The sequence below is a fragment of the Tachysurus vachellii genome, chromosome 25 (assembly GCF_030014155.1).
Source record: "Tachysurus vachellii isolate PV-2020 chromosome 25, HZAU_Pvac_v1, whole genome shotgun sequence".
Taxonomy (NCBI): domain Eukaryota; kingdom Metazoa; phylum Chordata; class Actinopteri; order Siluriformes; family Bagridae; genus Tachysurus; species Tachysurus vachellii.
The window spans coordinates 2,603,305-2,625,000 of record NC_083484.1 but is presented as its reverse complement, the minus strand read 5'-3'; the positions used below and the strand labels follow the sequence as shown (position 1 = coordinate 2,625,000).

Below are 21,696 nucleotides of genomic sequence, written 5' to 3'. Positions count from 1 at the left end.
ATTGGGGATTTTCGATCGTCCTTGTAGTCAGCAGAACATGCTCCGCTTTCCACAGCTGTACCGCATCACACAGAATGCGGACGGCTTTAACACCAAGGTAACACACACACACACACACACACACAGTTCAGTCAGATTTGATGACATTTGATCAGGTTGCTGTACCAGTCTCGCCACTTCCCTAATAAACCTCTACACAAACCGAACATTGCTTAAACAACATTATAATAAAATGAACATCATGCACATGAAAAATAAATAGTAAACTATGAAACTATGAATGTTTCATTTGTGACATTTTAGGTCAGTAGCTTACTGTGTGTGTGTTTAAGTCAAATCCATCAGCTAAGCTTGTAGTTTTGATTTATCATGACTGTGTTATTAATAAGGCGACTCGTGGAGGATACAGAGCTCCTTGGCTGCAGTAGGTGTTAATAGTGATCTTAACTCGGTGATTGATTGATAATGTCTGTTTACAGCTCTTTGTAAACACTAGCACGGAGGCAACATAGTTACAGTACACTAGCGATTACCATTAGAGATTAGGCGAGATAGAATAAGGAAGTTATTCATTTTAAGTAGGGGGCTCGTATACGCGTGTGTGTGTGTGTGTGTTTTAGGGGTAATCGGGAGGACACTGAGCTGGTTGTGTAAGTGTAGAGAAGCTGTTTGTGTGGCCGGTGTATTTTTTGGCAGTGTGCTGTCTTAGTTGGCGCTGCTTTCTTGCTAAATCTCTCTCTCTCTCTCCCTCTCTCTCTCTCTCTCTCTCTCTCTCTCTCTCTCTCTCTTCTCAGGTGTTTTGGGGTCACTGTATAAACGCTCTTATCCATTCTATCATTCTATTCTGGTTTCCGCTGAAAGTACTGGAACATGGTAAATAGCCCGTTGATCCCTACACACACACACACACACACACACACACACACACACACACACACACACACACACACACACACACACACACACACATGTTGGAGCTGTCAGAACATATTTCACTGTCCCAGCTTCGAACGTAAATCTATTGAAACATGAGTTTCCTGAACCTTTTGGACAAAATGGCTCTGAATAAATGGCTGTCATTTATTACATGATTTATTTGAACATACTTTTACAATTATACGTCAGGTTTCTAATCATATATGAAAATCATACAGAGCTGCTCTTTCTCTGTGGATGGATTTTCAAATGGACATTTAAAGTAAATACAGTGCACGGCTTGTGTTGTAAAACACACACACAAACACACACACATTGTGAGCTCAGTGTCATAACATTTAAGAGTGTAAATAGTTGTCGACATTTTTTTTCTCATCGACACTGTGTTTATGTGTGCGTTTGTGTGTGTGTATGTGTTTGTAGACACTCCGTTCAGCAACGGCAACAGCGTCGACTACCTGTTTGTGGGAAACATTGTGTACACGGTGAGACTCCGACCCTTTTCTCTAAATTATATTAAATGATATAATCCTTCATTTTTATTCATCTACGTTTTATTTGCTCAGCGTAAACAGGTTAAAGTGTGTGTAATAGGACATATAAAAAAGAGCCCCAGCTGGTGCGCAAACCTTAAATCTCCTCTCTTCATGTGTGTTTTGCGTCTCATGATGTCGTCATTCTTTCAGCTTTAAAGCCAAACTTAACACACTTGTCTTTCTGTAATGTTCACTGGCAGTAAAGAAGCTATAGATTTTATGTTTGAGTATGTATCTTATATCAAGGCTTTCTTTGAAGTTTGACGAATGTCTATTGAGGAAAATCTAATTTAATCAAATTTTTTGGCGTTGAATTTAAAACGATAGTCACGTGACTGACAAACTATAAAGTCGCACAGTCTGTAATCGTGAAAATATTTAGGAGCTGATTCAGTAAAACAGCATACGATCTTGAAAGACACATACAGCACTGAGAGAACCAATCAGCAGTGTGCAGTGCTCCTAGCTCCGCCCACACGAACCTTAAATTCACGTCGATGCCGACCTAGAGTGAACGACGAAATGTACGTGGAGGTTTGTTCATCATCACAGTGTTTGGAAGCATGTGTAAGGAATGTGTCATGAGGTTAGAGGAAAATAATCAACAACATGATGACGTGATGGAATGACATGACATCATCAGCCTGAGTGCCAATCAGACGTCTCTTCATTTTCCCCGACTTGAGTGGTCATGCTTCTTCCAGTGTTCTCGCGCTTTTACTCTCTGTGCCTCTTTCTTTTGATGAAATCATAAGCAACAAATGAAAGTGTATAATCTGTGGTTTTAGCGACTACCTGTCATTTGTTATTAAGACTTAAATCGTTTCCTGTGGCTTGGATCTGGTCAGGTTGCTTCCACTCATCACAGCCAGACTCCTTTCCATAACGAGACTTCCTGCTGTCATTAGCTTTCGCCTGTGTGTTTTCAGACCCATGTTTCATTCTGATTGAATGTGGGGGGAGTGTGTGTATGTGTGTGTATGTGTGTGTATGTGTGTGTATGTGTGTGTATGTGTGTGTGTGTGTGTGTGTGTGTGTGTGTGTGAATGCCAGACTGTGTGAAATATGCTGGAGATGTTGGAGGCGATGCGAGACACCAGCTCTCTTAAAGCTTTAATGAATTGCTCTCATGGGGTCTGAGTGTGTCTGTCTCCCAGCTTTTATGTGTATTTATGTGTGTGTGTGTGTGTGTGTGTGTGTGTGTGTCAGTGTGTTTTGTAAGTAGTTTGTGGCTGAAGGCAGTAGTAAATTGTTGCTGTTTGTAGGCTGTCAGTGTGTGTGTGTGTGTGTGTCAGTGTATGTGGTTTGGTGAATGTTTCTACATGACAAGTGTGTGTCATTAGTGTTATTTATGATCCTCTCTGCTCTGTTTTTCCTTCCTTCTGTCTCTTTCTGCAGTATGTGGTGGTCACAGTGTGTCTGAAAGCCGGGATGGAGACCACAGCATGGACCAGGGTAACGGCTTTGCACACTAAACACTTTCCGAATATTTGCAGATTCTAAAATCAAAGGTGTACATGAATGTTTTTCTTTGAGTCCATTAACTTTGTGTTGTGTTGGTTTATTTTCCACCAATTTGAGACAAGAAAAATCCCAAACTTTATGCATCATTAATGCGTGTAAAGATTAAACGAACAAATTAACGGTATTCTTTTTTCCAATAACGCATTTGATTAGCAAGATTATTAGCAGCGAAAAGTCAGAAAACATAAAGAATATATTTATATATATAGTATACAGTATATAGCAGTGCTGCTAGCCCCACCCACATGGGTATTAACGCTGCTGTAGTAAACTTCACAGACTGAAATTGCAGCAACAGCGTAGCATTAGCAACAGAGTAAAGTTAGTAACAAATATGTCAAATAATAATGTCGTTCTTTGTACATTTTTTTAGTTTTACAGTTTCGTGTATGTTTTAATGTTAAAATCATAAACACTGATTCAGAGCACTGCACTGTCAGCCTTAATGAAACACCATTGAAATGAATTCACTCTGAAGGGTGTGCTGGGTGTAATAGGTCAGGATTTTAGGCATGCCATGAGATCATTATGACACACAATGCTTGACATGAAACCTATTTTCTGTATGTCGACGAGCCCAGAAACTGTGTCAGGAATGTGCCATGTCTTCATATAGATAGTGATTACATTACGCTACTCCCGTATACTCTGCCGCCATGTTCTCATTTACACACTGTACGTTCATGTGTGTGTGTTGGGATGAGGTGGGTGTCGACATGGCTTGGCAGTTCAGCTGTCCACACAGTCAAGCTCTTTAAATGCAGCAGACTCCCTGAAGAATTCACACAGGGTCTCGTTACAGAGAGAGAGAGAGAGAGAGAGAGAGAGAGAGAGAGAGAGAGAGTCAGGCGGGTGGGCGGGCATACCGGTGGGCAGTGGGGTGGCCCCTGTCTGGATTAGGTCTATATACAGTCTGGGAATGACCATGACCCTTTTTATTTTGTTCTGTTTTGTTCTCTATCTCGCTTTCACTCTGCAGTTCTCTCATCTGGCCGTTTGGGGCAGCATGGTGCTCTGGATGGTCTTCTTCGCTGTGTATTCCTTTATCTGGCCGCACATTCCCATTGCCCCAGACATGCTGGGCCAGGCAAGTACACAAACACCTACTCATTTTCCAGACCCTCCCTAGCATACAGCTAATATGACACTCACTCAATTTCACCACAAGAACCTTCTCAGGAACTCAGAAACATAGATTAGTTTGGCCTAATACAACCACAGGACACTTTTTAGGCATCTCAGGCATGTTCTCAATGCAGGAACTATTTCACAATCCTAGGAGATGTTTCAGAATCTCAGGAACTTCAGGGGTGTTGTCTCTGTAGGAACCTTTTTAAGTACTCAGGATCTTCTGGCATGTGGCATGTTCTCAGTGCAGGAACCATTTTAATTAATTTTCAGAACTTCAGGCATTTTATCAGTGTAAAGTCTTTTAGTGTAGAAATTTTAGAACTTCAGGTGTGTTTGCACTACAGAAACCTTTTTTCAGATACTCAGTACACTTTTTTTTTTGGAACTTCAGGTGTGGCATTTTGCAGCCTGATTTGGACTGATTTGAATAATGTTAATATTTAGAAATATTCATTAGTGTTTGTAATCTAATGTGACTGGTTTTCTGAAGGATTTTTCTGTCATATAATTATAAGACAGAAAAATAAGCTAAACTGGTCATGCTAGCCAATGGGACAGTGTGAGCTAACCTGACAAGATTTTTTTTTTTTGTTTTGTTTTTATTTTTCACATCTCTATTATTAAATCCTTATAATCTTCACTGTCAGTGGTAGGAACTGTGTAAAATAAACACAGTAATAAACCTGACAGGATTCTTAGGATAAAAAGCTCTTCACCGATAACACCTGCTAGCTAGGTGGGGTGTTAGCATCACACTAAGGCACTGTTTTCTGAGAAAGCCGGACGTCTTTATGTATAACAGTAAAAATCAAACGTCGGTACATTGAGAAATGTGTAAAGTGTGTGTCTGGGTCCAGATATGAGTTTGAAAGTTTCATATCTTTCTCCACACAAAGAGCCACCATCCAGACAGTTTCGTCCCTGGCAGCACTCTGTGGGTGTTCTGTGTCAGCACGGTTGGAGGTCAGGGGTCGATTTATGACTGTCCAGCCAGGTGTAGAGACCCCGCACCTGCCGTGTGGTCACCCGAGCCTTTACTGTCAGCTCTGGAGGCGCCAACTTATTCTGCCTGCTTTAAGCTAGTGGAGTGAAGTGTTTGGAATTGTGAGACGTCCCAAAATGCTGTCTGGCTTCCAGAGCACTGTGTGTGTGTGTGTGTGTGTACAGACTGTATACAAAAACCGATATATATATATATATATATATATATATATATATATATATATATATATATATATATATATAGTATGTGTTAAGACAGGGTTAAACCGGGACCCTCAGTCTGTTGCGTTATGGGGGAATGTGTTCCCAAAAGGCCCTTAGCCCATTAATTTAATTTACGTCAAAATTTGGGAATGTGCTCAAGTAACCCTGCAGCTGCTCTTTCTCAAAGTGAAGGAGCTGAAAGAAACGGGGATATGACTTTTTTCTCTTAAATGACCCTGTTCATCTCTTTATCCTTCTACTTGTTTCCTTTCCCTTATTCTGTTTCTTCCATCACTACATCCTAATGATATTGCTCCATTTTACATTGCCTGTGTGTGTGTGTGTGTGTGTGTGTGTGTGTGTGTGTAAGCATACGCAGCGTTTGTCGGAGACCTGTTTTCATTAGGAGACGGGCTGCCCAGGCTTGCAGCTGTCACAGGAAATGCCTCCTCATGGTTTTCAGGGCTGAAAAGCGTCCAGTCTATCACCAGCGTTAGCTAAGGAGGACACTTAAGTTATGAGTCTACACATAGGCTGTTCATCAGATACCTGCAGATTGGTCTGAGATTAACAGCTAGTTCTTCCTGAAGTCATGAGAAATCCCACAATATAGATCACTATTTTCCAGACACAGCTCTGTTTTTTTTTTTGTCCTCTAACAGGTCATGTGACTTACACAGCATATCAGTAGGTATTAAAAGTTTAGCCTTACACTAACATGCGCACTAACATGTGACAGTGTTCCACATATTAATATACATGTTTTTCAACATGGCAGACAGTACAATGTTTACCTTACAGTTAATGCTAAATACAGACTCCGAGACAACGCTGTGATGTGATGATGACCCCCACACACACACACACATTTGAGGGGTCAGAGGTCACCTTGTCCAGTTGCAGCTGTGTGGAACACCAGACAGGGAGGTTTCCTGATTAGGGTTGTAGTGAGTTTGTTCTAATGTTGTTTTTGTTTGTGGGGGGTTTCTTCACAGGCCAGTAAGGTCATGCAGTGCTGGAGCTTCTGGCTGGGGTTGATAATAGTGCCAGCTGCGTGCCTGCTCAAAGACGTGGCATGGAACGCGTGAGTAAACCACAGACACAGTTTACACTACACATTCTGGTAGCAGTTATACACATTCAAGATCAAATGCCATAAATTTGGGACCATATCTTGTGCATGTCTGTGTGTCTATGCAGAGGAAGGCGCACAGTAAGGAAGACTCTCCTAGAAGAGGTACAGGAGTTGGAGGCGCGGGCTGTTGATCCTGGCGCTGCCGTCCTCAGAGATGCCAGCGGCCGCAGGTGTGTATAATGATCCAAATACCAAACGTTTCTGATTCAGCACATCAATTCAGTGTATTGGTCGCTTTCAGTGTTTAGTCAGTCTTCTTTTGTGATTGAGTTGTGTGTAGAAATATCATCAGTGCGTATTTATATTCAAATACAGTCATTATTTGCACTTTATTCAAAGCCCGTAGGGAAAAAAATCCATGATAAATGTTTAATATGTAATAGAAAGTGAAAGAGTTTAAAGCGTTAAGTAGGCAAAGGTAGTCTTTTAAATCCAGTGTCCTCGTTAGCATATTAGGCTGTGCCTACATGGCTTGATCCTGTATTACACTCATGGTTTTTTCACCATGTTCCCTGGGACTTATTATTATTATTATTATTATTATTATTATGTTCTGCATTGATTTGTTGTTAAAACCCCACCCATGCATGACTAATATGTTTGTTATAATGTGTGTTTAACCCCCACACTGACGGTCCACAGGCCCAACCCTGCAGTGCCGTAGGTTTCCGGCAGTCCTATAGCCGGACATCTGCAGGTAGAGCTCACCTGCCTGCGTGTGCTTTATTACACACATACAGAGTGAACTCTACCTCTTCATCCTCATCCTCATTCTTTGTTCTCTCATTTCTGTTCTTTTATCTCATCTGACATGTATGTTTTCTGTTTTTCTACATTTCCACATTTGCCAGGCGGCCCTGAGCTCGTGTGGCTGTAGGAAGCGGGTGTGTGTATCTCAGGAACTGTAGCTCTGTGTGTTTGTGTGTGTGTGTAGGAATTGTATATGTAATTAGGGATATCAGATTCCTTTCCCATTGATATAATATATATATAATATAATATAATTGATAAGAATATTAGATTCTAAAATTGTATCATTTTTCAATTTTTCTCATAAACCACAGAAAGTGAAATTTAACCACTTATTTAATATTCGATATAAAAGGAGTAATTATTTCCAACCCAACATCATCTGCTGAAGGTGAAGGCTAACACATGCTCTGTCTGAGACTCATGAAGCCAGCATTTTGTTCTTGCCTTCTGAGGAAAGCGTGATCTGCCTTAATCTGCATCCATGAACTCACACAAACTCATGATTGACAGGTGTTGCTGTGATTGATGTGTGAAGGACTGTATGTCCATACATCCTAGAGGCCACAGCCAATTTTGCTCCTTTGGCTCCCAGCTATGTAAATATTCTGAAAGGCTGTGGATTGGTTGTGACAGCCCTAATATTTATTCTTTATGTGTTTATGGAATATAGGCATGTTAATTTTTCCTAAAGATTCAGCTTAATCATGTAAATCTTTATTTAACTCAGACTTTGGCAGTAAGATATGTGTAAATGGTTCTGACCTATTTTGGGCCGTGGATGTTTAGGCCGCTGGTTTTGTGGCTACTGAGTTGACAGAATTGACTTCTAATGAGGACGGCAGTTGGCTGGACGCCACGGTTCTGCTTTCTGCTCTGTTTCTCCAGTGAAAGCTAATTAAGCTCATTTATACAGTAAATATGCACCATGGTACAGAGTTGTGCTGAGAACTCAAAAGTTGCTACATATTTAAACCTGTTTGTTGGGCTGTGGTTTAGATGCATTAAAAGCTTGTGTTAAAAGTTCAGACTCAGTGCTCTGGTGACCCAAGGAGTCTGAGAGTAGTAGATATTTTTTTCACATGAGAAAGGATGTGCTGGGACATAGATTCAGCTTCTGTTTTGAAAAAGGATTCTGCAAGAACGAGAGAGGAACACGGAGCTCGGCATTCCGGCAAAACCTCTCTGCGTTTCCATTTATTTATTTCTTTATTTATCGCTCCATCACTCACTTCATCTGACTGGTCATCTGTTTAGCAGATGGCATTTTTTTTGGCAGACCGTCATGCCATAGTTACAGTGGCCGACCTCTTTCATGAGGAGGCCATGCATATCGAGGCTTCCTTCCAGCACCAGTACTGCGTGTTTTCTCCACTTCCCCCACCGAGTTCCCCCACCGTACGCGGTAACCTTGAGTAGCTTTGGCTATCTTCCATTACGGCTGGGATTTACATCATTCCCCACTGTTTATAGATGGGATTGCTTTCATCTGATTTATAGGGAGACATCTTGGTATCATCACAGGGATCATCACTCGGAGTCATCACTCTATCTTTTTAGGGTCTGTTTATCATAGAATGAGTCGAGTGCTCCTTGGGTTCCACTTCATTCAGAAACTAAATTCCATTTGGAGTTAAGGGCAAATCAGACGTCTCCATTTTGAAGGCATAAATTTGGGTAAAATTTCATTGCTTTACTGACTGATTTTTATTTTTAATGTTTTAACAAAGAAGAACTCATGGTAATGAAAGGCTTTAATACAATTTCAAGGCCGCTCTAAGCAGATGTTTCAAAATCATATACGATTTTTCAATCAGAAATTGCTCCCTGGAAAGGCAGGAAAATTACATTTGCAGTAAAAGTAAAGTCTTTTTTAAAGGTAAAGTCTGTCCCGTTCGGAAGGCAGCTGTTCTCCAAGCTTATTTTGTCTTAATTTGATGAAGTACTGCATGTGTCCTTCTCATACTAGAAAACTAATTCTTTCCATTCCACAAAAAAAGGATAATAAACAGACGCTAGCTATTGTCAGGAAATCGCAAGGTCAAATCCCAAAGGCTATCCCGTGGCCAAAGGTTTGGGGGGGCGGGGGTGGAGTCACACTTGCTCTTCCGTGTCAATCAGGGGGCACTAGACAATCGTAGGCATCTGTGAGCTCATGTATGTGGAAGAGAGCAGATAGCAGAATCTTTCAGGTGTTTTAGCAGATTCAAGGTTTCTTTTCAGTTAAAAATAGCTTTTAGGCACCAGCATGACTATGCATATGTGTAGATTGGTAAATTCTGATCAGTTGAATATCCAAAGAGAATTAGCTCTAATCCTGTGACCTTGAGGATTTGTCATTGAGATTTGGTGGTAAAATCTGTCAGTCATTCCTGTGTGCCCTGTGGTTTAATTTATAACCTGTCGGTCACCTTGGCCTGCTTTTATGGACGCTAGTTCAAGCTAATCCTGGGCTAAACTTTTACGGTCTGCCAAGAAGTGTAATCTGCATCCTTAAAAGCAGTTCTTAGACTTCTCCTTGCTGTGTTTTGATCTCTGAGTGTGAACCCTTGTTTAGCATTTTCAGTGAGCCATTCTGAATTCTGATTGATGATTAACCCATCTCTCTCTCTCTCTCTCTCTCTCTCTCTCTCTCTTTCTCTTTGTCTTGCTCTGTCCAGTCTGAATGAGCGCGCCCACCTGTTGACTCGGGTGTTCAGGAAGACGCCGTCCAGCGTGGGGCGCTCCAGCTCCGTGCAGCAGACCGTCTCACGTGAGTGTCATGGAGTGAAACTTGTGAAAATGCAGAGAAAGTGGAAAAATGAACCATGTTTTTATTTTTGTTGTTGTTCTTTGCAGATGGCTATGCATTCTCCCAGGAAGAGCATGGGGTTGTGTCCCAATCCCAGGTAGTGCGTTCTTATGATACGACCCGCCAGCGGCCCAGCCTGTAGCTGCATCAGTAACGAGATCGCCAAGGCGGCAGCTGAGACTTTTTTAAAGGGACATTTCCATCCCATGTGAGCCTGCTGTGGCCTTACTGAAGTAACCAGACTGAAGAGGACTTGGTCTGCATTGTGCCGGGCCTCGCTAAACACTTACCAAGCCTTTTCAGACAAGACTCATCTTTGGGAATGTGGGTGGGGATGTTGGTGGGGGTAGGGGAGGGGGGGTTAAATAAAAAAAAAAAAGCCAGTCAGAATGTGCCATGCTGTGAAAGATGGGAGTGAGGAACCAATCAGCAACAAGAATTGATGCATGGAAACCAGAGAAACTGCTGTTTCTGTCTGTATCTATCACACTGCGGTACACAGCCCTGTGGATGTTGTCATGCATGTGCGTATACAAACACGTGTACATGTGTCTGGTGTGTGCGTGTTCTTGTTTCTATGTATGTGTGTGTGTGTTTGTTTGTGATTTCTGTTTCTTTGTTCAGACTTCGGCTTGTCCGTCATCATCAATGCAATGCAGGGAGAGCTCTTGAAAATAAACATCAAACAGACACCATGAGGAATTCCTGTGTGTGTGTGTGTGTGTGTGTGTGTGTGTGTGTGTGATTTTTGATTTGCATGGTTGCCTAACTGAACAACGATAGGTTTTGAACTGATAAAGCCCTTGAGTGTGTGAGCACACGTGTGTGTATGAAGCTGGCAGACACATAGCCATAGTCCAGTTTGACCTCCTGTAAATTCATACATACATACACACACAAAACACTCTCTCCACCCCCTCCACCCACCATTACAGCCTCTCTGCCAAAGAATACAGAGATGGCACTGAGGCAGAACCCTTACTCAGCGTGGCGCTCCCCAAACACACTCAACTACTACACACACACACACACGCTCACTTCTCTCTTCTTCACCTTGTCTCTTTGTCCCCTTGTCCCCCCCCCCTCCTCTCACTCTCTCTCTCTCCTTCTCTGGCTTCAGGGGATGTATCTGGCTTCGTAGTGCTTCCGCTATGCCTGTTTTCTGCCAAATAAAGTGGACTCGCTTCTCTGTGTCATTCTCTTTGTAAATCTGAAAAAGAAACAAAAAAACAAAACTGGACAATATGTAAACGCACACTACAAGGGGCTCATTAGATTACACGATAAACTAGGGACGTTTTTAATGGCCTTATAATATGAATGAAGGATTATTGCTTATTCAAGTGCCCCTAACCCCTGACTGCCGAACAAACTCCATGGGGTGGAGTCGGACCTGATCCACATTTTTGTACACAGTTGTGTGGGTTAGTGATTAAGGTTAGACTTGGATCAGATCCAGCTCCACCCCCTTGATTATGAATAGTCTGGTGAAATCATTGTGAGCTGATGAGGTTAGAAATCTGGTATCTCACTGATAAAATCCTGTGCTTGATTGTTACAATATTACATCTTGGTTTGCTTTTTCAGTCACACCTCTGATGTGCAGTTTTAGGAAACTGGATAAATAAAATGTGTTAAAGTCAGATTACAGATGGGAAGGCGGTGATATGATTGACCTGTTTGGAGCATGTGTAGCTTTTAAGCTTGGTAAAAGTTCTGCTTTGAGCTTGCACACTGTCCAAAAAACACATCTGTGTGCTGAGAAGGTGTGTGTGTTTGTGTGTGTTTGTGTGTATGCAGTGTGAAATTAAGAGTGTAGACCACCCAGTTGACCTCATGCACTTTTTGAATATTGAGTGTCTCAACATGTCTTCTTGAGCTATAATGACCATGACCAGAAATTAATCTGAATATTAATGCTTAGATGAAATCTGTGTGTGTGTGTGTGTTACCATGTCCCTTTGTCCTGTCCCCATTGGCTCAGTGCTGGGAAGCCCACGCCCGGCTTCTGGATCAGACCCAGCTCTGTGCTGCTCCAGCGCCTCCAAAATGGGGAATCCATTCCTCTGCTGTTTGGTTCCACCTCAGCAGGGGCCACACAGATCCATTTCAGCCCCATCCAAAGTCTCCTCAAACGTCCTCTCCTCTTTCCTCCCACTCTCAGGGTTGCTTTATAGCGTGCCAAAAATATTTATGCTCTCCAATATCCGGAAACAGAGCAGTATTATTATTGGTATTATTATTATTATTTTTATTAGATTAGCATAGTTTCTGATACCATGTTTTATGTAGAGTTCATTGTCTGGGGTTTGGGGATGAACCTAAAGATGTGTGTGTGTCTGTGTGTGTGTGTGTGTGTGTGTGTGTGTGTGTGTCTGCGTGTGTGTATGAGGGAGAATGCATTGTAGTTTAGGACTTAAATTTAAACCCCCTCCAGGGTTTTTTCTACGCCCCAGGCTTTTGATTTCTTTCTTGTGGAGGCGGGTAACAACGATTGTATTTCAGAACAGAGTGGGATTTATTTCATTACAGTTTCTATTAGAAAATCAGAGGCATGTCATAAAACAAGAACATTTCACTTGATTTATCTAAAAACTATTTTTGCTGTATATATTTGTGGCTGTTAGCTTAATTGTCTCATAAATACTAGTATAGACATTGAAAAGGTACAGTAACATTTAAAGCAGAGCTAATATGTCAAGAATATCAACGTTTACCTCAGATGTCTTGGCAAATTGCTAGGAAAAGATTCCCTTCAGCTACTATTTAAATAATTCCAATTAGCATCAAACTAACTTAGCATTAATCTCAGCAGAAACTTATACTGGGCTCTTACACAAAGAAAGTCACACCTTGTGTTTAATGTTTTTTAGTTTCATTAGTTTTAAAAACTTGAGAAGCTATTAGCTATAAGGAGGTCTTTAGCTAAATAAGCAAAATTTTTGCATCCACAAACATTGCAGCAGGTAAAAGCTTCATGTGTTTTTGTTTGCTTGCTGTATTCTAAATACTTTAGAATTGAAAAATGAAATCAGATTTACTTAAACTAACATACTATAAAAGCTAAAATTTGTATAATTCTGCATAATTTGAAACTAAAATGTTTGACAACCAAAACGTTAGAATCCAGCTAAGTGACGTGAACAGTGACGAGGTGTGTTAGCGCACTGTGGGGTACAGTAGTGTGCTGAAGAGGCAGTTAGCTTGCTTGTCCACAGAAACTGCAGTTTATGAAGGCTTAAAGTAGCTGAATGTTTTAATCTAATATGATGGACACAGCATTAAAAACACAAGGTTAGCCAGAGAGTAAAGTGGGTGAGCCTAAGCCTACCCGAGCCCATTACCGACAGCTATGCTATATATATAAAACCCCAGACATACTGAAAACTGATCTGGCGTCAGCTTGAGGCTGTATGGTTTTATATAGCTAGAGCCGTAACTTATACGTACTTCTGCATATGGAAGTGTTGCTGAAAGAGCGAGTCAAAAACACCTTACCGACATTCAGCACACTCTACAATATTTATTATCGTTAACACATTTCACATGAAAAGGAAACCGTTCTCACAGAGCCAGTCAGGAAGACCTTCAGTTCAAAATAAACATTATTTTACTTGCACGAGTTATTGAAAGCTGCATGGACATGGAACAGTTCTGAGATTGTCCATGAACTCCTCAGTAGTGAAGGTTAAGGGTGTGTTTAAAAGCCCAGTTTTTTTTCTTCTGCAGGAAATGTGGAGAGTCAGGTAGTTGTCTAAGGGCAGTTCAGTTCACGCTGACATTGGATCAGCTGTTTAACCCTGAATATTTATATTTGCCCAATAAAAATGACAAAATTGTGGATCAGTTCAATTTGTTCATATATGTACAGTATATAACATACCCTGATATCCATTTCAGACATTGCATTGATATCACTAAAAGTGTTTTTAACCAAAGCCCACATATAATGGAAGGAAAAGGTTAGTTGCTGAATTTTGTGAATGGAAATTTTAAAATCATAAAACCATTTTTTAAGGTTTTTTATAATTTATCCTTTCAAGAATTTTCAGGGGGAAAAAAAAGAATTTGTGATTATGCCTTAGAGATAAAATTGTGCAGTATCTCATGACACGTACCAAAAAACATTAAGGAAAATGTAAAAATCACACAGATGTGACGGAGATTGTGTTTAGAAGTGCTGGAGTATTCCTTTAGCATGGGCACTGAGTGTGTGTAATGCTCTGATGGCGGTTTTTGGCAGAACGTGTAGCTTCTTCTCCAAGAATCTCGCTCCAAATGAAATATCTGGACCCTCATTGGTGCTGCTCCAGGGCACCTTATGCTAACAGACCGAAAGAGAAAATGGCACACACACACACCTCTTTCACAAGGGCAACTAGTGAAGGGGTAACGGTTGGCAAAGAGTTTTACTGCATAATAAAGTCGGCTGGCTTCTGAAGACCACCGATCTGAGGCAAAGAGTGAATGAAACCGTTTTCGCACACACACATACACACTCCTTTCTTTGACATGGATATACTGTATTTTTTTAAGCATGTATCCTGGAACAGGGATAGTGCGTTTAGTGTGTTTTCCACAGAACGAGGTGCATGAGAACGTGTGTGTTTTCCGTTTAGAGAATTGACCAGGGGGTGGAGCGTCACAGTCTGTGTCTCGTGCTCACTTCATTAGAGTTTAAACGTCCAACAGGGATCCTGGGCTGCTTTTCACATCACACCACCTGTGATTCCCATTACACACTACATATACTCCACAGACATACTATTATATACACTCACACCTCCTTGAGAAAATGCGGAGTCTACACAAACACAATCTGCACTTCTATACTGTACACATACACACACACGCGCATGCTACATTGACTATGACACAAACATACACAGGCTCACATGTTTTCAGTGCTAAAGTTTTGGCACACACTCGTTTCATAGATGACGTCACATGTGATGTAAAGACCATCTGGCAGCCATATTGGTTCTTCCTATAAAATTAACAGCTCTCTGTAGATACACTGTAAACATATGACACCTTCAAAATGAAACTTGTGAATTTGTGTTTTTCAACAGTTTCAGTGACTTCAAGGTCATGGGAAGAAGCTATAACTAAAAGGATAACGATTTAACTAACGATTTACCTGAATGATTTGAACAAAGTCTTTTGTACCAACAAAGGAGTACAAAATTCTCAAGAATAGCAACATTTACCTCAGATGTAATGGAAAATTACACAATAAATAATTACACATAAACCACAATTAACTTACCATATGAACTTCTTGAACACCATTTCATTCCATTAAACATTTGTGCGTATATGAAGTAACTAGAAATATCTTCTATATTAATTATGTAGCTATTTATTTCAGCTATTTATTTAAGTCATTTAGTTCTGTAAGTTAAAAAGGTCACTCTTATTTAGACAATCATAGTACTGTACAAGAAACAGGACAGAAGAGAGATGTTACAGCTTTGGGGGTTTTTATTATTTCAATTTACAAATCAAAAAAAAAAAATACATTATATTAGGAAAAATAATCATATACCTTCAGTTATTTAGAAAACAAAAATCATTTTAAAAAAATGAAGGCAAGTCAGGTGTAGATGGGGCACTTTCTTCTGGGGTTGAGGCACTGTGGAATAATGGCTTCAGTAGTCACCTACTAATTGGGGTCTAGTATTTATTTATCTTTACTGTAAGAAAATGAACATATATTGGCACATCTGATGGGGGCTACCACCTTAGGTAGAGATTCTAGGAGTAAAAACTTTTTAGCAAATGGGCCAGGCACCTAAGGAGACAGCATTGGCACAGGATCCACTTTCTCCATGATGTGTGCTGATAGAGTGAATGGATGGCTATCCTCTCAACACAAACAGTGAACACACTGTCTGCAGCGCACATGACACGCACAACACTGCGTCTCGCCCTGAACTGACCTGGGATTCAGCGTCCTAATAACTGTTCGTTTACTCCTTCGTCGTATGACTCACATATACAAAGAGTCTCTCATATAGTCACGGCTGGCTGCTTCTGCTCTGCGCTGATGCTTGTCACACTTGTCATGCTTGTCACACTTGTGGGAGGAAATGGAGACTGCAGAGGCCTGTAGGCCTGCGTAGGGTCCAGGAAGGCCGGGGTGGGTGAGACTGCATGGGCGTAACCAACGTATTGAGGATGCAGGAACTGACCCTGATGGGGCATGATTTGTGTCGCCTGCTGGCAGTTCAACACTGAAAAGTTAGTGGGCATGTTGACATAAACGCTGGCATCTGGCGGCAGGCAGCACGAGGCCTGGGTGCGCAAAATTGAGGCCGGAGGAGGGCCAGGGATAGGGCGAGTGACAGCGGGTGGGGCTGAAGAGCTGGACGAGGTGGCTGTGCTCGATTGACGGGAGGAGGAACCCCTTGAGGTCATCATGGGGATAGACTCCAGGAGACGCCCACCACCAGAGGCAGGTTCTTGTTTGGGTCGAAGGCAACGACAGCAACACACGGCGACCACAGCGCCAAGCAAGACGAATGCCACGAAGACAGACCCAACGATCAGGAAAGGCACATAGATTGGCACTGCAAAGAAAGTAATGTTGTTTACTTTGTGTTTAACACAACATTAAGCAGTTTTAAAATGAGTAATGTAAAAGTCACAAAACTGTCTTAGGTGTAAGCTTTTATAGGATCTGCCACAAAAATTTGTGTGAAATGTGGCATGTTTGATTAAACTTGTCAAAGCTTGTTAAAAGATCATTTTGCACATTGCTTCAGTGCCTGTATTTCACATTCTTACATCTTATTTGCAGTTCCATTTCACAAACCACTGAAGCCTTACATCTGCTCATTGTGCAGCTGTCCCTTTATTATCACTGTGGAAATTGTACTGAAATATTATCTAGAACCGATATTGCCTTCGCAACCACCAAGAGAACAGACTTTCTCAAACAAAGCAGCAAAACCTCTGGAGGGAAACGGGTTAGTCCTTCACTGTTCTGCATACAAAAACAACAACACGAGACATATAAAACACCTTTCATGTGCAGCTGTATGTCAAATCAATAGGACACACGGCTCACGGGTCCAAATGAGAGTGAGGGAGACGGAGTGAAGAGACATGGCAGTGATGTGTCCCCAGGGGTTCAGAGTTGCTCATTAACAGTTATTAACGTCGTTTTGATCAGTGCTAATCTACTGCATGCAGCTGTGACCTTTCTGACCTTGCTGTCATTGTGCATTTGCTGTCTCGGGTGTGCCTGTGTCAGTGTGTGTGATTAATATGCATCATTTATAATAACCATGAAAACAGGCTGTGTAAATAATCATCATCTTTAACCATGAAATACGTGCAAATAAAACAGTGGGATATTCCGTAAACCAGCAACCTTCGATCGCAAAATTGCGGGTGCATGATGTCATAGCTTTAAACAGAACTGAGCTGGGGTGCTAGCGATAGCTTGGTTTACGGTTGGTGTCATTCCACCCTTTAAGCCTTGCCTCCCAAAGCTGGACTTTGAACTTGTAATTATAGACATTATTTTAAATGCAATTACATAGCTTTGAGATTTAAATCATATATATATAAAGACTGAACCTTCCAAAATACAGTATGTGTTTTCTTCTTTGACCTTATCGGGTCTCCTTAAAAGGTTATTTCTTTTAAAATAAGTGCACACCTGTTGCTTTTTTGTTCAGCATGGAGCAACGGTCACACAGCCAGACATCATGTGTCAGAGCCTATGGTCTAAAACTGCAGCTGTCTTCAGTTTGCTCGGGTGATTCCCCTCCACCATTGAACTGTAAGCTCACTAGTTCAGGTTTCTCAGCATTGTCGTTATTAAGCTCAAATCAGTTATAAGGTAAAAGAAGGATTTGCAGAGAGTTCTTGGAAATCTTAATAAGGAAATAAAGCTGAATGTTGACTGTGGATTTATGCAGAAAATCCTTTGTGATGCACAAACATCTAGAGTATTTTTCAGTGCATAGTTTCAAATGTTAGTTGTGGGGTTTTAGCAGTGTATAGTATTTCTTCTGCTTATATCAAACCTGCTTAATCCCTGCTTCCAAGGACATAAAGGTGAACCAGTTTTGGTGTCACGGTACACTGAGTGTAGAAGTGGACAAAATGGTCTTCTAACAACACAAGCTCTTTCCAAAAAATTCACTGTTGATAGGATTTCTAAGATTTCTCCAGGCTGCCCTTTAAGCACTTAGAATGCAACCCAAAGCAAGGCCGCCAGACATCCATTTCACGCTTGGAAAGTGTTTTTTTTTTTGTGCTGTAGAGGCCTTAGACATGATCCATTGTTTATGAACATGCAAGGCGAGCAGCGCTGTCGCTATGGAGATCCAGTCAAGTCCAAACTGGATCCTCTTGCTGTGCAGCACGCGAGCCGAGTAAACTCCGCTATTAATAACCACCAGGGACAATTTGCCATTTGTGTACGTGAACTGACCAGGTTTAACTTCTAGGCTTGCAACGCTGCCAGTCCAGATTTTACATTTCCTCCCAAGAGGGCTTTTAATGAAGGTGCCCTGCAGGATAGAATGGTACAGCAAAATCCCCAGTGCTGAATTAACACCTATAGTCTTGAATTAACTCTTTGTGCCTACTGTACCTAAGTAAAAAATAAAACATGACATGGTGTGCAATTTTTGGAAAATAATCAGTAGTAATAGTAGGATAGTTCCATGTGATGCAGTCTGACATGATACAGAGTTACTGTTATCACTCTGAAGTGCATTAGTTTCCTGTAACAGCATGTCCTGAAGTGTATTATTGCTCTTACACCACAACACTTTTTTTAACATATGAATAATGTTTTAAATAGCTTTATATTATAGGTTTATAGTTACATTTATGTTTGAGAATGATTTGCCGGACAAGTTAGTTCCTGTTATTTTGTTAACATGAAAGTATTACAGCAGGTACTAACATTTTTCCTCACCAGTCTCTCTTTTCCTTCTCTCTTGTTATAATTACTCAGTCAGATCCGCAGATCTTTATGTTACCTAACATAGTGTTACCAGGTAATATACTGTACTGAGTTCAGCCTGAACTGGAATGGATTTTTGTTTTTAAACCTTTGGTTGACCTGATTTTCAGAACAATGTGGCATCTCTGCCAAGGTGCAGATGTATTCAATAGCAGCTGTCACAGTCGAACACTATTGTACTGTGAGAAAAGGATGCAATATGATGGATTGAGAACTCCTTTTAATTTTCTCTCCTGGATGCATGAAACCAAACACCTGACTTCCTTTTTCATTGAAGAAAGCTTTGGCAGCCCCTGAGGGCCTCCAAACTTTACAAAACTCTCATACAGGACAAGTTACTCCATCGTCCAGGCCTTATAGTTTACGCTAAACCTCACGGAGTTAAAGCAATCAGGGCCATGCAAAACTTGATTAAGCAGCGCTGCTGTGACTGCTGTGCACACAAAGGACGTGCTGTGTGTGGATATCAACGAGGATGATGCAGTGATCCGTAATTATGGGCGAATCGCCAGCGAGTCAGTTCAAAAGTCTCTTTTAAGGGAATTGAACAAGCAAGTTGACTTGCAAATCAAAAAAAATTTAAAGTTTTGATAAGTTGCCTTTTTAAAGTGTCCTTTCCCTCTCTTTATATGTTGTGTTTCTCCTTGTTGGTGTTCAAAGACGACTGTTCTGTGTTTTTTTTTAAGCCTAATAGCCTAAATAAGAGGTTTATATGATCTAAGCACACTAGTACACGTTCTTTCTCAGCCCTGAACAACAGTTTGTTTAAAATAAACTGACATGAAATTCCTGAAAGGAATATAGGTTAGCCTTACAGTATTCGGTGGAGATTTGGATTAGTAATCTGATTCAAATAAAATGATTCCACCAAGCAAATCAGTCATAAGATTCATTACAGATACCATAAGCTTGCAATATCTATCCAAACATGGAATGAAATTTAAGCAAGAAAACCAAGGTTTTGTCACATCTCTCATCATGTCATTTAAAATAACTAATACCTGACTAAGTGAACGGTGGCAGAGATGTGGTTATGTTGGGGGCTTAAAGCAAGTCTTGTCATTCTAATGCCACACCAACCATTTCTGACAGCGCTGTCCCTTTTGGCCGCAAAATTGTAATTTGTTAGTTTTTTATTTGGTAGAGAAAGGAAAATTATTTAACTATCTAAAATTTTGAATCAATATTTAAAATATTTTTTTAAATAAATGTTTCTTTATTGTATTGACTATGTTTATTTTGGAAATGTTTGCGTAACTGTAGCGTAAAGTGCGCTTTTACGCACCAAAAAAAGAGATTGCTAAGCAGTAAAATGTTTGACGGGAGCTCTCGTTTACCTGCACCGGAATTTTTGCCCTCCTCGTGGCCCGCACCCGGCTCTTCTCTGCCCCGCTTGTCGTTGTCACAGGTGCCCTGGTCGAGCCTGGCCTCGATGCTGGAGCAGCAGTAACGCAGCTCGCACTTGCCGCAGCAGATAATCGCCTCGGCGCCGTCGTAGCGCTCAGGACATTGGAAACCGTCCCGCCAAGCGCCCTGTGGATCCCGCCAGCCGTGGCAGTACTCCCCGCTCGCCTTCACGTCCATCACCGTTAACATGGTCAAAAGCACCGCAAGGGCCATCGGGAACCCCGCGGTTTGCATGCTGCCGCAGTTACGGCTTTATGGAAGCGTAAATAATTTGATAAATAGATGAAGGATGGGTAAGGACGGTGAGAAGGAACTTTAAAAACGTGTCGGTCATTTGTCGGAGAGCCCAGAAATGACTAGATCCGTAAACACACAGGCAGTAAATCCATATCAAGACATCCACAAGTATCCATTGTGTCCGAAACAGCTGTCATGAGACTTCCAGCGAGTTTGCACGAGTTTGAATGAAAGTCTGCATCATATTCAAACTGGTGTGTTTCTTAGTGGCTATTATCAAAGCATTAAACAAAGGAAGATCCAGTGTTAAAAAAAACTTCTGGCAAATTGTGCATCAAGCTTTGCAAAGCTGCAAACTTCTGCACTGCGGAAGCGAGGCTGTGTGTGTGTGTGTGTGTGTGTGTGTGTGTGCGTGCGTGCGTGTGTGTGTGTGGGTGGGTCCGTCCTCCAAAACGATCTTCTCAAATGTCTTCCCCCAGAGACAGAGCGAAACCAACACGGGCTTCTGGCGTGTAATCCACCCGCTCAAACTCCGCGCGCATTTTGGCCAAATCCCCCCTTTCTTCCTTTCTTTACGACTTCAGTTAAAATTCCTTCTCAATACTCCATTACTTGCTTTTTTTTTTACCTTCCTCCCTAATGTTCACCTAAATCCGCCACTGATTTCTCAGTTGTCATCTTCCAGAAACAGAAGATTCTCCGGCTGTTCTCCAGGCTCGGAGTAGGGCAATGATGGACTGAAGGTATTTCTGACATCGTTCCCAGCTCTGGAGGTTGGTCTTTGCGCATGCGTACTCCTGCATTCACCACCTTTTTTGGACTTTTTACAGCTCTGCCAGTTGCCTCCGGTGCTAACAAGTGTCATTGGATAGCCTTTTAGGAACCTGTCCACTTTAGACCCCCATGTGGTGGTCAGGGTGCAACCTTCATGAATCACCAGGGAATTAATTACTCATGCGTTTATTAGCAAATATGCCTCATTCATTAGAACTATGGAAAAGTGTGTTACAGTGATAGCAGTATAGCCTAGTGGTTAAGATCAATTTGAACTCAT

General features: G+C 41.4%; 2 protein-coding genes across 6 annotated transcripts in view; one reads left to right on the top strand and one right to left on the bottom strand.

The window, feature by feature from the left end:
- atp8a2 (ATPase phospholipid transporting 8A2) overlaps positions 1-10,333 on the top strand; it is a 47,657-nt gene extending 37,324 nt beyond the window's left edge. For all 5 annotated transcript variants that reach the window (XM_060862117.1, XM_060862116.1, XM_060862118.1 and 2 more), the window contains 9 exons: positions 1-97; positions 795-873; positions 1,360-1,421; positions 2,871-2,927; positions 3,976-4,083; positions 6,329-6,417; positions 6,534-6,638; positions 9,879-9,970; positions 10,057-10,333. The exon at positions 1-97 is cut by the window's left edge and continues 26 nt beyond it. In XM_060862117.1, the coding sequence (XP_060718100.1) occupies positions 1-97; positions 795-873; positions 1,360-1,421; positions 2,871-2,927; positions 3,976-4,083; positions 6,329-6,417; positions 6,534-6,638; positions 9,879-9,970; positions 10,057-10,151 (784 nt within the window). In that variant the 3' untranslated portion in view covers positions 10,152-10,333. The remainder of the gene's footprint in view (positions 98-794; positions 874-1,359; positions 1,422-2,870; positions 2,928-3,975; positions 4,084-6,328; positions 6,418-6,533; positions 6,639-9,878; positions 9,971-10,056) is intronic.
- Positions 10,334-15,491: 5,158 nt separating this feature from the next.
- LOC132840507 (protein shisa-2 homolog) lies at positions 15,492-21,554 on the bottom strand. The gene is made up of 2 exons (XM_060862191.1): positions 20,336-21,554; positions 15,492-16,581 (listed from the first exon to the last, which is right to left on the bottom strand). Exons 1-2 carry the CDS (start codon positions 20,637-20,639, stop codon positions 16,022-16,024), a joined length of 864 nt encoding a protein of 287 aa, XP_060718174.1. The 5' UTR covers positions 20,640-21,554; the 3' UTR covers positions 15,492-16,021.
- Positions 21,555-21,696: the final 142 nt, after the last annotated feature.

Coding starts and splice junctions, on each gene's coding strand:
- LOC132840507 (XM_060862191.1), bottom strand. CDS start 20,639: ATGCAAACCGCGGGGTTCCCGATGGCCCTTGCGGTGCTTTTGACCATG. Junction 16,582..20,335: donor GGGCAAAAATTCCGGTGCAG/GTAAACGAGAGC, acceptor CTTTCTTTGCAG/TGCCAATCTATGTGCCTTTC.